The sequence below is a fragment of the Dermacentor variabilis genome, chromosome 10 (genome assembly GCF_050947875.1).
Source record: "Dermacentor variabilis isolate Ectoservices chromosome 10, ASM5094787v1, whole genome shotgun sequence".
NCBI lineage: Eukaryota > Metazoa > Arthropoda > Arachnida > Ixodida > Ixodidae > Dermacentor > Dermacentor variabilis.
In genome coordinates, this window is record NC_134577.1 from 99554874 (window position 1) to 99569208 (window position 14335).

Genomic DNA, 14335 nt, shown 5'->3' on the forward strand with positions numbered 1-14335 from the left:
TGACGCCTTTAAACGTATCTTCCTACTTGTGGAAAATTAGGGTAGCTGTAGAATCTATGTAGATATCTTCCAGGATATTCGCGTAAGCGTCCTGTACTCCTTCATTACAGTAATTCCTTTATGACTGCTACTATCTCTACTGAATCAAATGCCTTTTCTTAATTCGTGAAAGCTATATAGAGAGGCTGATTGTACTCTGTAGATTTCTCGATTACCTGATCGATGACATGGACGTGATCCATTGTAAAGTGTCCCTTCCTGAAACCAGCCTGTTCCCTTGGTAGACTAAAGTCCAGTGTTGCCCTTATTCTTTGCAATTTATCTTGGTGAAACCGCTGTAATGAAAACAAGCGCTCCTCAGATGGGCAATTCATGAACGACGCACAACGTATTGCAAGCTGATACCTTTTTAACACCCCAAAAGGCGCACAGTGAACACTGGAGGGTTCGAGCGTATGGCATATTCATTGGCCTTTGTAAGCATGGGCATGATGAGTGGTGGCGGCGATCTCAAGAGCTCGCGCCGGTATCGCGGCAAGCATGTCCAGTGCCAAGCTGACGACTTCGGGCGTCCAAGCACTGTCGATCGCTCGCCGGTCCGACTTGTTCTCGTTGAAGAGCATCTTCATGATCTCGGTCAAGGGACAGCCGGGAGCGGTGCCGCCAAGCGTGAACCCGGAGTGTGCGAGGTCGACGAACGAGTAGTTGGAAGCCTTCGAGAAGAGCGGCCAGGGCTTGCCGCCCGCCAGGCTTGGGAGAGACCTGCGGGCCACAATCACCGCCGTTAACAGCGTCGGCCTAAATAAAAGGGACCCTATAGAAGCCAGTGTGATCAACAATGCACCGATACAAAATTACTCGCAATAAAAGGTAACGCACGAGAGAGAAGTTAGACCAAGCGCGAACTGTAAACCTGCACTTACTGATCCCAAAGCGTGAACATTTTTGCCGAGTTGAAGTAACGAATGCGCTGCCTTGATTGCACGAACATATTCTTCGACACTCTAATGCCGGAACGCCGTTACACGTCAAGGAAACATTGAACAAGTACTTCACCTTTATTCTGGCTAAGGAGACACCATTTGTGCAAGGAAGCAATGAAATGTTGTTCCAGTAAAAGCCTATATGCTTAGAATAGCAATTAACTGCTTTGTTGAACTATCTACTAATCGAAACTCAGTCCACGTTATCAAAAACGCTACTGTAGGCTATGCGTTAGGTTTGGACGCCTAAATCGAAACCTTGAGGCATCAAACTCAACGTAGGAAGAATGATACTTCGGCCATTACATGAAGGTTTAAACAGGCGTGCTAAAGATCAAGGAAACCTGTATCGCTTCCGATATATTTCTTTGTGTATGAAGTTAGCGCTCTGTCGTGTTTATTTCTTCCCGTTGGGTGTCTTTTATGGCGCCTACTTTTGTATTTTCCTGTGGGAATCCCCAAAGGAAACCAATTGTCTTCGTTAACAACAGTGGCTGAATAAGGGAGAACCCTCATTAGCGCTTTCGTTTGAAGAAGGGCACATCCAACGAAATCTTTATTTTATTCGGAAGAGTCTATGTATCGCTCCCTTTTACCCCCCGGGGCAAGAATATGAATGGCACATTTGTAAGGCCGCTTTCTAGCGCTATAGAGAACTCTCGCAGTGCGGTTCCCATTCGGCTGGTCCCGTCAGAACGCCGCTCTCCCACTCGGAACCTGGGAGTGCGAACGAGATCACCGAGATCCGCCCGAAACTCGATCACGCGACTATGCAGATTGCACTAGAAGCGGCTAGTAGAAGGTTCGGCTTGGGCGCGGTTTTCCTCGCTCCCATGTGGATAGGGCTCCAGATTGCTGCAAACCGGGTTGGAGCGTGCTAGGAATATCATCCGAATAAGTGGGTGAGAATGTGTGAGGATTAGTTTTGGTGTTTGAGAACAATGGCGGAGGAGCTGCCAGGATGGTTCAAAAAAGAGCGACCAGAAATGAACGTAACGTGTAAGCAGGCGCCGTCCAACCCAGGGGCTCAGTTTTCCCGGACATAATGAAGTAAGCAACACAGATATGCTCTGTAGAGTTCATATACAAGTCCTTAGAAATTGACTTTCAACGCCCGGGTTGCGGGAAATGCCGTGGCGGATGGCTTCGGACAAATTTCGGCCGTCAGGGGTTCCAACACGCGCACCTAGCCCTGGCGCTCACTGTATATGAATGTGAATATTGTAGACTACCCATTCTGCCACTTTTCAGAGTGAAAGAGAGAGACGCTGATGAACTCGGTGATTTGCGCTGAATCGGTTTCAGCTGAGACTGTCCCGTTGTGTATATATATATATATATATATATATATATATATATATATATATATATATATATATATATATATATATATATATATATATATATATATATATATATTTGCCTGAATGAGACCGTCGTGACTATCTATACCTGGCCTCTGAATAAAGACCTTTCGTGGGTGTAACAATATGTATGCACTGAGGGCCAGATCCTCGTGTTGCAAAAGGGCACCGCCAGAACTGTAAGCACGTTCCTTATGGTTCAACATTTCGCATAGTGGGCCAGCCTTGCTCAGAGTTGAAAGCCGTGACTCCAACCCGCGACCTCGTGCGCACAGCCACAGTAGCCACGAACAGCCACTGTTAGGCGCACAGCCACGAACAGTGGTCACTGTTCAACTGCGGAACGGAACGTGCGGAGTACTTTCCTAAAACTGTCGCACGCTGATATTACAAGCAAGTCAGCAAACGTTAACGATCGAAACCTTAATGAAGTCTGAACATCGCGTGTCGGGCCGCACGTGCACGTACAACGCGGGCACAGAAGGTTATGGCTGTGCCTCCGAACAGGAGGTCGCTTGCTTAATTTCCGGCTATGACGGCCGTATTCCAACGCGAGCTAAGCGGAATACAAAGAAATGAGTGTGTCGAGCTTTGGATGGGCGTTAAAGAGCTCAAAGCACTGACCCCGAACCTTCCTCCCGCGACGTGTGGGTTGCGGACGTTAAGCCCAACGAACCAGTTGGTAAAGGAACCCCAGATTCATTTGCAGCCAACTTCGTTTCCCAAACCACTCACCCGTCTTTTGCGAAGCTGGACACCATCGTGATCATGCGGTAGGACATCGCCCTGTCTTCGTCAGTAGCCAAGTACGGGTACATGTACGGAAGCCCAAACAGCATTGGCACATCGTCTCCGTGCGTCGCATTTTCTCCGGAAAACACGGAAAAAGAAGGTCTGGGCGTGTACTGCAAGTAGTACACATTCTTTCCCAGGGTGGCCAAACTTTTCCCGAAGGAAGCAACGGGGCAACGGAACACGGTGTCACCGATAACCTGTATCCAACCGCGGTGGTTGGGGGCTTCAAGGTCGTACATGCTCTTCAGGTAATGAATGGCGTACTCCACCTCAAAGTCCGACCGGTCGCCGATCAAATAGGGAAAAGTTCGTTTCAGCACTTGCGCCGTGATCTCTTTTTGCGTACCTACTATGTCTGGCATGAGCATTTCAAAGAAGGCCTGCCCTTCCATCGCCGCGTTGGAGATCAGTGTGTCCCGCGCTCGGGCCGCTACGAACCGCCGCTCGAGAGAGTCCATCTTGCCAGGAAACAGGGGCGCCTTGAAGGATGGCATAAGAAACAGAGAAATATCCTTGGTGGCCTCCAAGATACCCGGCACGCTCCGGTTTCGGAGGCAGCGCACAGTGTCGGCGACGCGCGCCAACTGGCAGCCGGCGTTGGCGGCCAGGCGCGAGAAGCTCCGTCGCGCGTCGGGTCCCTCGTTCCGGGGCCGCGGAACGTCCGCCGAGCCGCTCATGAGAAACGCCCTGCGGTACGGGCCGTACTGCGACATTATCGGGCTCGCCATGAACATGGAGGACGCGATGGCGCCGGCGCTCTGACCGGCGATCAGTATGCGGTCGCTGTCGCCGCCGAACCGGTGGACGTTGTCGCGAAGCCAGCGGAGCGCCATAAGCTGATCGTACAGCCCCATGTTGCCCGCAACTTCACCGCCCGTTCCCGAGTTGAGGAAGCCGAAGGACGTCACCCGGTAGTTAGGCGTGACGACGAGCACGTCTCCCAAGCCTGCCACGAAGCGGCCGTCGTAGAAGTCGTAGCTGTTGCCTCCGCTCACGAAGGAGCCACCGAAGAGCCAGAAGATGACGGCGCGGTGGTTTTCGCGGCCCAGCAGCTCGGTCACGCATTTGCCGGGCACCCAGACGTTGATGTGCAGGCAGTCTTCGGTGGTGTTCGAGGCGTCGATGACGTAAGTGCGACTAAAATGCGTGTCCGACTGGGCGCAGGGGGGTCGCTTGTACGTGGCGTTGAACAGGTCGTGCCAGGGCTGGGCGCATCGGGGCTCAGCGAAGCGCGCGTCTCCGGTCGTCGGGGCGCCGAACGGGATGCCGTAGAAGGCGACGGAGCTGTACGATGCGCCGTTGATTTTGAACTGAAGCAGCCTTCCCTGGGCGTAACCGTTCGGCGTCCTCGCCATGAGGCAGCCTCTTGGTGCTCTAGTGCCAGATCTTGAACCGATTGGTACGAGCACAAAGACCGCCAAGGCAGTGATGAGGCAGCCGCTCAGCAAGGCAGCTACTACCCTGAAACAACAAAACTCAATCAGTCGAATGATATCGAACTACATAAAAATGGTGAGGACACTATCAATGCGTAGTATTAATGCTAAAGATGCGTCCTAATGCTTTTTGAAACAGTTTTACCTGTAAAAGTAAACAAAACAAATAAAGTCGCAGTTTTGCCTTAGAGGCGAAGCATCGACTGCGATAGCAAATTAATAGACTGCTATACGAAGCAAGGATAGTAGCTTTATCGGTCGTATAAACGTGGCAACAATCGCTTACTAACTAAATTAACAAGCATAGTGGCAGCGCGCTCACGAAGCCTCAACACATCACACTCTATGACCGCAGACAGCAGCTGTAATCTTGAGACGACGACAAGCGCTGACTTCCAACTGAAGTTTCATTTGAAATAACAAGCATATATACCCAAGACACCAAGAGAAAAAAAGCCTCCTCGAAAACAAGTTGGTTATCTATGCTTGTTATTGAACATAAAAGTTCATTTGGAAGTCAGCGCTTGTCTGCGTCGTTCTTTCGGTCCCTTTGTCTATGTACGCACAGTAAGTCAACATCCTTGCAATATAATACCAACTAGCCCTCACCCAAACCCTGCTATCTCTAATGTCTGACGGTCTTGAGAATATTTGAACAAAATAAATAAACAAATTAATAAACACAGTAGAAGGTTAGGTGCAACACTACTGCAACTCTCTGCAATAGTTGGCAGAAAGCCTCCGGACCAGTGCGCTAAGATCTAGGTGGATTTGTACCTTTTAAAAAAATCAAGCGTTTCCCGCGCCCTCAGGGAAGCGCCTGAAGTGAAGCTCGAGCCGACATGAGAAGTCGGCGCCCCACAAGAAAGAACACGCAACGGATTTCGGAGACAAGGCAATAGGCAAGTTTTAATGCATAAGGATATGTTCAAGGAAAGTAGCTGGAAAGTTTAAGGCTACTTCACCGGAAGTCTATCCGTTCGGCTGTAACTAACGCGGGGTAGGATGCGCTCCATATGTAGACATGTGGTCCTACCATCATATGGGATTGCATACGTTACATATTGCCACCTGCAGTAGCGGGGACAGTGCAAAAGAAGAGGGAGGAAGGCAAAGACGGAAGTGCGCGTACTAACCCCGCCAGCTCGATAGCCTGGTCCCACCGCCGTTTTCAGAAGCCAGCTGTCCCCATTAAACGTATCCAGTCCTCTTTGGAGACACGTGACAAACTGGTGGAGGTGCTGGGTATCTCTCACTCATGCCGCATACTCCTCCTCGGAGGGGAACCACCAGCCCAGTGCCCATAGAGAGACCCGTCCATCGGGCCAACCGCTGGTCAGGGAACTGCTTCCAGAAGACAACACAGCGATTCCAACCACCTGAAGTGGTATGGATAGCGCGATGACCGACCCGGTAGACACTTCAGAACCCACGGGTTCCAAAGTCGTTCCATGGCGACGTATTCGAAGACGTCGAAAATTGTATGGCCGAGTACAGTGTCTCTGTTCGCTAGGAGGACGGCTCGCGTGCGTGGTTCCAAAACCGTGAGGAGCAACTGACGTCGTGGCATGAGTTCCGCCGTCAGCTACTAAACACCTACACCAGTGCTGATCGCCGCGAACGAGCAGAACGAGCGATCCAGCTTCCCAATGAAAGTGTCACGGAATTCGTCGAAGACGTGACGCGCCTCTTCAGACGAGCAGACACTGGAATGACCGCGGACAAGAAGTTCCGTCACCCGATACGAGGAGTGAAGGAGCAGCTCTTCGATGGTCTTGTGCGGAGCCCTCCGAAGACTGTCGCCGAATTTTCGTCTCGGGCTGTAAGTATGGAGAAGATGCTTCAGCAGCGATCGAACTTCTACGAGCTCAATTAAACGCAACATCCACTTCAGTTATTTTCACATTGACCGGAAGCAACAATCACAACCTCCAAGAACTCATCCGCACCGTTGTGCGGGAATAAATGCAGAAGATTCACGGCGCGTCACAAGCTACGGTGAGCTCGATTGCCAATGTTGTAAAAGATGAAATACACCAAGCGCTCCGCTCCAGCTTTCCTCTTGCTAACACTGCGCCTGCACCGACTGAACATCGCCGGGCGACCTACGCAGAAGCCCTGAGACTCCCTGCTTCGTCATCCCCGGTGTTTGTTCACGCTGCTCAGCCGGTTGGACTTTCACCAGCCCAACCGGTGCAATACATCGCAGAACGACGCATGCCTCCAGCGTTTCCGCCTGCCGCTCCTCATGTTATGCTTCAGCCGGAGCAGCCAGTGCATTACGCAGGCGATCGACGCATGACGCACGTCGGATGTTTGGCGCACACCGGACCGCCGTTCTCTGCGCTTCCACTGCGGGGAGGCAGATCGTTTGTGCCGCCAGTGCCCATACCGACGTCTCGGGTTGCTGGGCTTTTCCGCTTACTAGTCGCCACCCCGACCTGGCCAACGACTCCAAGATAATGAACATTATCTGGCTCAACAGTGCACTTCTTCCTTCTTGGCCTTCCTCCCTGTTCTTTTGCACTGTCCCCATTACCGCAGGTAGCAATATGTATATATATATATATATATATATATATATATATATATATATATATATATATATATATATATATATATATATATATGCGGCAACAGGGGTATTGCACTGCGAACTTGCTGTCCTGAGTGACAGCGCAGATAAGGGCGTCATTACTTTTCGAAGCTTGCGGTAACGTTCTTTCGTAACTACTGAAACGGCGGCGCCTGTGTTGACTAATGCCAGTGTGACGACTCCTTCTACAGGTACTTCGATTACGTTCGTCGGAAGAGAGCGAGGCCTTGTGTGGTTCGACTGGAACGCAGCAGTTTTCGCCTCTTGAACTGCGGTAGCTAGTTTTGCTGCTTCGATGGGGCCGGACGCCGCCGCATGGGGGAAAGTGAGCGGCGACGAGGAGATGGCGAGCGACGATCACGGGCAGAAGGAATGACGTTGCTCGTAGACGGCAAGTGCGAGTCATTTGGTGGCGAGAAGGACGAAAGCTGTCGAAACGCAGGAGCGGACAGGTTGGTCACTACCTTGAAGCCATAAACGACGGTGACAATGCCGTACCACGTGACCAGGGATTCCACAGAAGAAGCACACGGGGCCATTGACGGGTGTACGCCAGGGTCCCGTGCCAGCTGGTGATCTGGTGGTGTACACTGGAGGGATTGGACGTGGCGGTGCAGCAAACGGTGGTGCCGAAAAAGTCGATGGAGGTGGTCGTGCTGCAACCTCGGCGTAGCTTAGAGGTACAGGCAATGGTGGCGCTGCATGAGGGGATTGAATAGCTTCGGACACTTGTTCCTGGGGCATCTGACGCAACGTAGGAGCCAAGGACGGCGTAGGCCCTGGTACGGCGGTGAGTAGGGATAGCTGGCGGGCGACTTCAGAGCGTATAAATACCATGATTTCGCCGAGCAGATGGTCGTTGTTAGTCACAGCGGCTAAACTTGCTATGGAAGTATCGGGGATCGAAGAACGTCGAGTGAGTAGACGTTGCCTCCTGAGTTAGTCGTAGCTTTGACAAAATTCAGTGACTTCGACCACGGTCCGCGGGTTTTTTGAGAGGAGCATTTGGAATGCGCTGTCTTCGATGCCCTTCATTACGTGACGGATCTTGTCAGACTCAGTCATCGATGGATCGACGAGCTTGCAAAGGTCCACAACGTCTTCTATGTACTTGGTGAAGTTTTCACCGGGTTGCTGGGAACGGTTGCGCAAGCGCTCTTCGTCACGGAGCTTCCGCACCTCAAGGCGACCGAAGACTTGAGTAATGCGCACCTTGAAATCTGGCCAAGTGCTGAGGTCGGATTCGTGGTTGTGGTACCACACGCTATCGATACCCGTGAGATAGAAGTTCACGTAGCTGAGCTTCGCAGCATCGTCACATTTATTGTGGGCACTCACCCGCTCATATATCCAGAGCCAATCTTCTACGTCGTATTCGTCGGAACCGCTGAAGATGGGAGGATCGCGTGAACGCACTGAGCCAGGACAAATCAATGTTGGCGATGCCGGAGGTATTTGGCTGGCGTCGTCAGGCATGGTGTCCGGCAGTGTCCGATTACGTAGTTTCAGGTTGGTTGGGGAAGTACTACCCAGCACAGCTCCACCAACTATGTAAAGCGGTTTATTGAGCACTAAGAAATGCGACCGTCTCAGTCGAGCGTCAGGCACCGAGAGCGCGAGTCCCTCTTCGTCGGCGGGCCGATGATGATAGTGCGTCCATAGGGCACGCCAGTCTTCTTCGCTACAATATATATATGTGTGTGTGTGTGTGTGTGTGTGTGTGTGTGTGTGTGTGTGTGTGTGTGTGTGTGTGTGTGTGTGTGTGTGTGTGTGTGTGTGTGTGTGTGTGTGTGTGTGTGTGTGTGTGTGTGCGTGCGTGTGCGTGTGCGTGTGTGTGTGTGTGTGTGTTTGTGTGTGTGTGTGTGTGGAGAGAGAGAGAGAGAGAGAGAGTAATGCGAGTGTTTATTAGTCTCGTGCCCATTCTCCCAATATAACGTGTTAGGTGACGCCATCAGGAAAAATTACGAACGCTTCTTGTACAGGAAAATGGGGGCAAGCGAAGCGTGTCCTACGTGCACCCGACCTGCGTCACGGCATCTGACCTTCATCTGACGGCATCTGACCGTCAGTCAAGACAGACTATGGAACTTGTCGGATAGTACGGGAGTATGCTTTGCAGTCTCTTAAAACAAAGAAAGTAACACAAAATAAAACATAATAAGAATCAAATCAAACGTCGCCATAGACGCGTTCACTTGCGTCAGAGACGTATGTGTGCAAGATTAGCGACTGGTAAGAATGCTTACGCAAGTCCCAGTGGGCAGCTTTTGCAGTAGTTTTAACCGCGCCCGTAGACGAACCCGTCTGTTAAATAGGCGATATTATGTTTGTCTCCGCGAGGGAGGCGACCGCCGGAGGAAGAATCCGCGTGGAGGTGGAAAAGAGAATCACCGCGTTCGCATCCTTTCCATGTCTGCTTCGACGCCGCGGTGCTCATTGTGCATTTTCGAGGCGTCTCTTCTTTGCATTTGTAGCGGTATGCGCGTTCCCTGTGGCACGTCACAGGCGTATCACCGTCGAGATCAATGTAGCGACCACATTCGTGCCCTTTCCGTTTGTGCTTCGACGCCGCAATGCATGTTCGCAGCGTCCATACGCTTGCGCGTTACCCGCGTTCATGAAGTGAAACGTCACTGTAACTCTTTTATTCAGTGGTCATAGCCTCGAGCGATCACCTTCTGTGATACGGTTACCTTTGCAAAGTTTCCCGCGACTCGGCTACGGACACAATGAAAGTAGCCGGCCCAAAGCACTCCTGGCACGGTGCGAAGATAGCGAGCTTGGAACACCCAGAAGAAAGGCGACTCAAAAGCAGCGGACATCAAAGACAGGCAAGGAATTCTGGTTTTTACAACGCAGCTGTCTATGGCTAGGATCTGGTATATCGCGTCCGATTTTTCATGAGTTTGTCATGCGTTTTCAACAATATTTCATACGTGGGCCCGAAGATAGTTCAATAGCGGGCTGATTCGCGGCAGAGGTAAAGCAGGCGTTAAAGGGACTGGCTGTTAATTTTCATGGTACCCACTTTTTTTTTTACTACGAAGGAAAGTTTACCGGTGAGAGTGTCTAATCGTGGAGTGCTAACGCGGAAAACGCCGTGTAACATTTTTTATCAAATTTTCCCATCTGCAGTGAGGATGTAGTCGTCCACTGGAAGCATAGTGAAAACGGCGATAGGCGAGCGCGATAGCGATTATACGCCGGCATTATTGGCAGGCAAACGACAAGTGTGGCCGTGCTGTAACAAAGTATGATTTTGTTTATCAGGTCGGTGTTCCTGCTGTTTGTGTTTTCCGAATTCTTAAATAATTTCTGCGCTGATTCCTACATGTTCTCGTGGTTTCATGTCCAAATGCTTCGGTATTTAAGCACTCCAAATGAAACCAATCGGATCGAAATGGAAACGCGGCTTTACGCGTGACGAGGAGTTCAGCGTGTTGCCGTAGCCGAAGCATAGAATGATGCGCGAGTGTCTATTAATATACGAACTGGAGTTTTAAGGAATAATTATACTGTACCTAATAGCAGTCGACTTACGTACAGTAATCTCATACAATACATCCGAACTATCAAGATTTCACCGCCAGGTCTCGCCACTTACTGGTTTTGGTGACTTTTTTTGCCAAATTAAAAGTACAATGCCTGCTTAAATCGCAGTGTGCTGGAATGGATCACTATAAATCACGGTCGTTTTATTTACATCAACGTCTCACAAACACATTACGGCCAGTTGCCAGTCCGTTTAAGTACTACCCATGCGTGCGCCAATCCCGAAGATAGTGAAATGCCGGGCCGTCCCGCGGTGGAGGTGAAGTTCGCCGTTAAGGGCTATACACATACACAGCTTCGCTGGTCATCCTTTTTCACATTCTTTTTCACAGACAAGATTACGGTGAGAGTGCGTTTTAACATGTATCACCGTGCACGCCATGTTTCCCTCGTCACGTCAGAGCCAGAGCGCACAGACTCGTATACCGCCATCCGTCAAACACGGTGCCTAGCTGCTAGATAAATGCACGAGACCTCGCGATCACCCATAGTAAAGCCCGCCGTACTCTGCAGATGCCATCGTCCCGAGCCCCTCGTTGAATCCTGAAAATTAGGCTGCACGCTACTAGGGGCCGAATACGTCAACTGTGAGAGACAGCGGGGGCGGGAAGCTTTCAGCTAAAAGACGTTAATTTCACATGATGCGTGTGCTTATAGTCTGGAATCGTGAGCCTCACCAACAGCCGCATCGCTTGCTTGAGGAACGTGGCCGCCGAGAGACCCCGTCGTTGATCTTCTGCCCTTGAGAAACAGTCGCGTTTTCCGTGGGAACGGCAGCCATCTCTGGTCCTCCACTTCTTCTTCGTCTTCCTCTGCCTGTTGATGTTGATCACTTCAAACAAGGCACACACCCGCGTTTTTAATATGCCTCACAACGACAGATGAAATGACTAGCTACCTACTGTAGCGAACAAAACCATACATGGTGGTTTTGGGAGGAAAACAAATGTTACCTACCTTTCCAAGCTGTCAGCTACAGTTTTAAAGCAAAGCCTTCCTTGCGAACCCTCCGGGATTTTGCTAACCGTGGCTGCTGGGTACTGCTAATGACTTACCTAGCAGCGCACAGTTAACAAAAAGAACATTTGAATTATGTGCCAGATGTTGGGGACCGAAGGTAGTTTCCCCAGCATTAAGTCACAAGCCGCAGTATTTTTTTTTAATTTTATTACAGGGAAGCAAGACATTAGCGCTTACGCTAAACCCACCAGAAGTGAATGATAAGTAGAAATTAAGCACAAATCAAACACGTAAAATCAGTCAGGGAATCCAGCCAATTCTTTGATATGATCGCCGCGTCTGTCACATTGCGCAGCGAGCGTGTGCCTAAGCACATGCTTTTTTTACATGCCTACCTACTCCCTAAGGCATTGTTGTGGGGCAGATGTAGACAAACATAAGATACAAAGCAAAACAACATTACAACTAGCAAAAGAAAACGCACACACATGAGCTACGCATTAGGAGAAAACCAGAACAATGCAAGAGGGGGCAGAGAAATATAGACAGAATGCGTAGTGCCATTGCAGTGGACTACAAACTGTCGCGATCTGACCGCTAACACCAGTTGTTGCAATCTGGGTCGCAAGCCCCAAGGGTAGCGTTGGCCTGGCGGCCTGGGGCACAACTGGAAGCATCCGAAGGTCCTGGCAAAGCATGAGTCGACTGCTAACAGAACAACTTGTTTATTCTAGCATCACAAAAGAGCGGCCGGTCAGGTCGACCGAAGTGGAGAGACGGGAGAGCACGTTACTCGACGGAAGAAATCGGAGCCCCTCCCGCTTGGCGTCCGGGGGCAGCTGCTTTTATACTCTCGGAGTCGAGGGCAAGAGGGAACGCCTCGTCAGAGGCGCACGTCACGGCGCCACGGACATGCTGAGAAACACGTTGAGACGAGTGTAGTGACGCATCCGCCGGGCCGGCGCCGTTCAGACCTCCTCGCTTCACACTTGAGGAGCTCCTCTCCCCGGCTGCCGCGCTTTGACAAGCGTGGGCACCAACATGTACACACACACACACACGCACACACGAAGACACGTGGCATCGAAACATGCCTGGACGCGCTCGGCGGGGAGGCGTTGCGGCAGCGCTGAACGGGCCAAAATGTCCGCCGCTTTGAATGAAGCCCCGGCGTCCGTTGCATCCGCGCCGGCTATACCGCGCGTCGTAGGCGAAACGTAACAAAACACTCAATCTGCCCAACTACAAATCATGTTGAGATCAGAGAGTTTTAGAATAGGGGCCCCGAACATTTTGGGGCCCCAAAGAAATAGCGTCGAAGCCACTGCGCATGCGCGAAACGCAAATTTGGGTTTTGCGTCGGGCACGCTATTTCGCGGATTTAGCGGGAGCCCCAAAAGTTGCCCCAAAAGATTTGCCTAAACAAACATGGCGCCACCGGTCGAAGCGACGGCTTTAACCTAGCACCAAACTGGGTTCGACTCGTGGTAACGCGTGAAGTTCGCAAGCTAGGAGAAGTGACTGCGGTTCTCGCTTTCTGTCAACTAGCGTGTGTTATGAAGATTGATTCATTAGACACCGCTGATTCCGAATTCGATTGTGGACTTGATGGCTCGTAGGCGAACATGGGTTAGCTTGGCTGGTGAAGGCACGTAAAGTTGGTTACTCAAAACTAAGCGCAACTAATTGTTTGCTGCTTACAGAATAACCTTTAAATTGTAATTAAACGTGAAAACACGAAAGGTCAAAGTTAATATTCTTATCATAAAATGGTATATCTTATTTCATTATTTCTAATCGATTTTCTATGACGCCGTAGTGGCTCTGTCCGCGCAAGACGCTATCAGCAAACGCAAAGCCCTTTTCTAAAACTCTACACTCCTGCGTGCCCCAACGCTAACACCCGCAAAGCTCTTTGGGGCCCCAAATGATTGGGGCCCCTATTCTAAAACTCTCTATTGTGTGCACAGTGCAGCCGCAAACATACCTTAAGGCACGCAGAAGTATCAGGCAGGCCGTTCTAGTGTGCACTCGTACGTGGAAAGAATGACACTTGAAATATAGATGAATATTCTCAATATTTTTCCTGCTTTCCTTTCTTCTAACTGTCTACGCGGAAGGCTGAAGGTACTGATGGTGATCAGCAGCTACCTCTCCTCAAACAATCTGCTTTAAGAACGAGCACCCAAAGAAGGTGTGACGAAGCTGAAGAGTGCCTATGGCACATAGCGCTTTAAACATTTAACTTTAATAACATAACCATAGTAATTAGTCACAAAGCGTATAAAACGATAGTGTTAACTAAATTACCGTGTTTTACGTGCCAAAATCACGATCTGATTATGAGGCACGCTATAATGGGGTACTTCGGAAATTTTGACCACCTTGGGTTCTTCAATGGGCACCTAAATCGAAGTACACAGGTGTTTTCGCATTTCACCCCTGTCGAAATGCGGCCGCTGGGGCCGGCATTCGATCCCGCGACCTGGAGCGATACTGTATTGCCTGTAATTTATTGATAAGAACTTCGGCGTTCGGGTTCCAGGCCAGAGAAGCATATTCGAGTATCGAAAGCTCGTTAAAATTTTGTTTTTGTTTCACGTCAAGTGAAGCTTTCCTAAAATGTATTTTAATGATATTCAGGACACG

General features: G+C 50.3%; 1 protein-coding gene across 1 annotated transcript; it reads right to left on the reverse strand.

Annotated features, from left to right (window-relative positions):
- Nucleotides 1-323: 323 nt before the first annotated feature.
- LOC142559669 (acetylcholinesterase-1-like) lies at nt 324-11536 on the reverse strand. Its single transcript, XM_075671238.1, has 3 exons — nt 11404-11536; nt 3083-4603; nt 324-762 (listed from the first exon to the last, which is right to left on the reverse strand). Exons 1-3 carry the CDS (start codon nt 11505-11507, stop codon nt 465-467), a joined length of 1923 nt encoding a protein of 640 aa, XP_075527353.1. The 5' UTR covers nt 11508-11536; the 3' UTR covers nt 324-464.
- Nucleotides 11537-14335: the final 2799 nt, after the last annotated feature.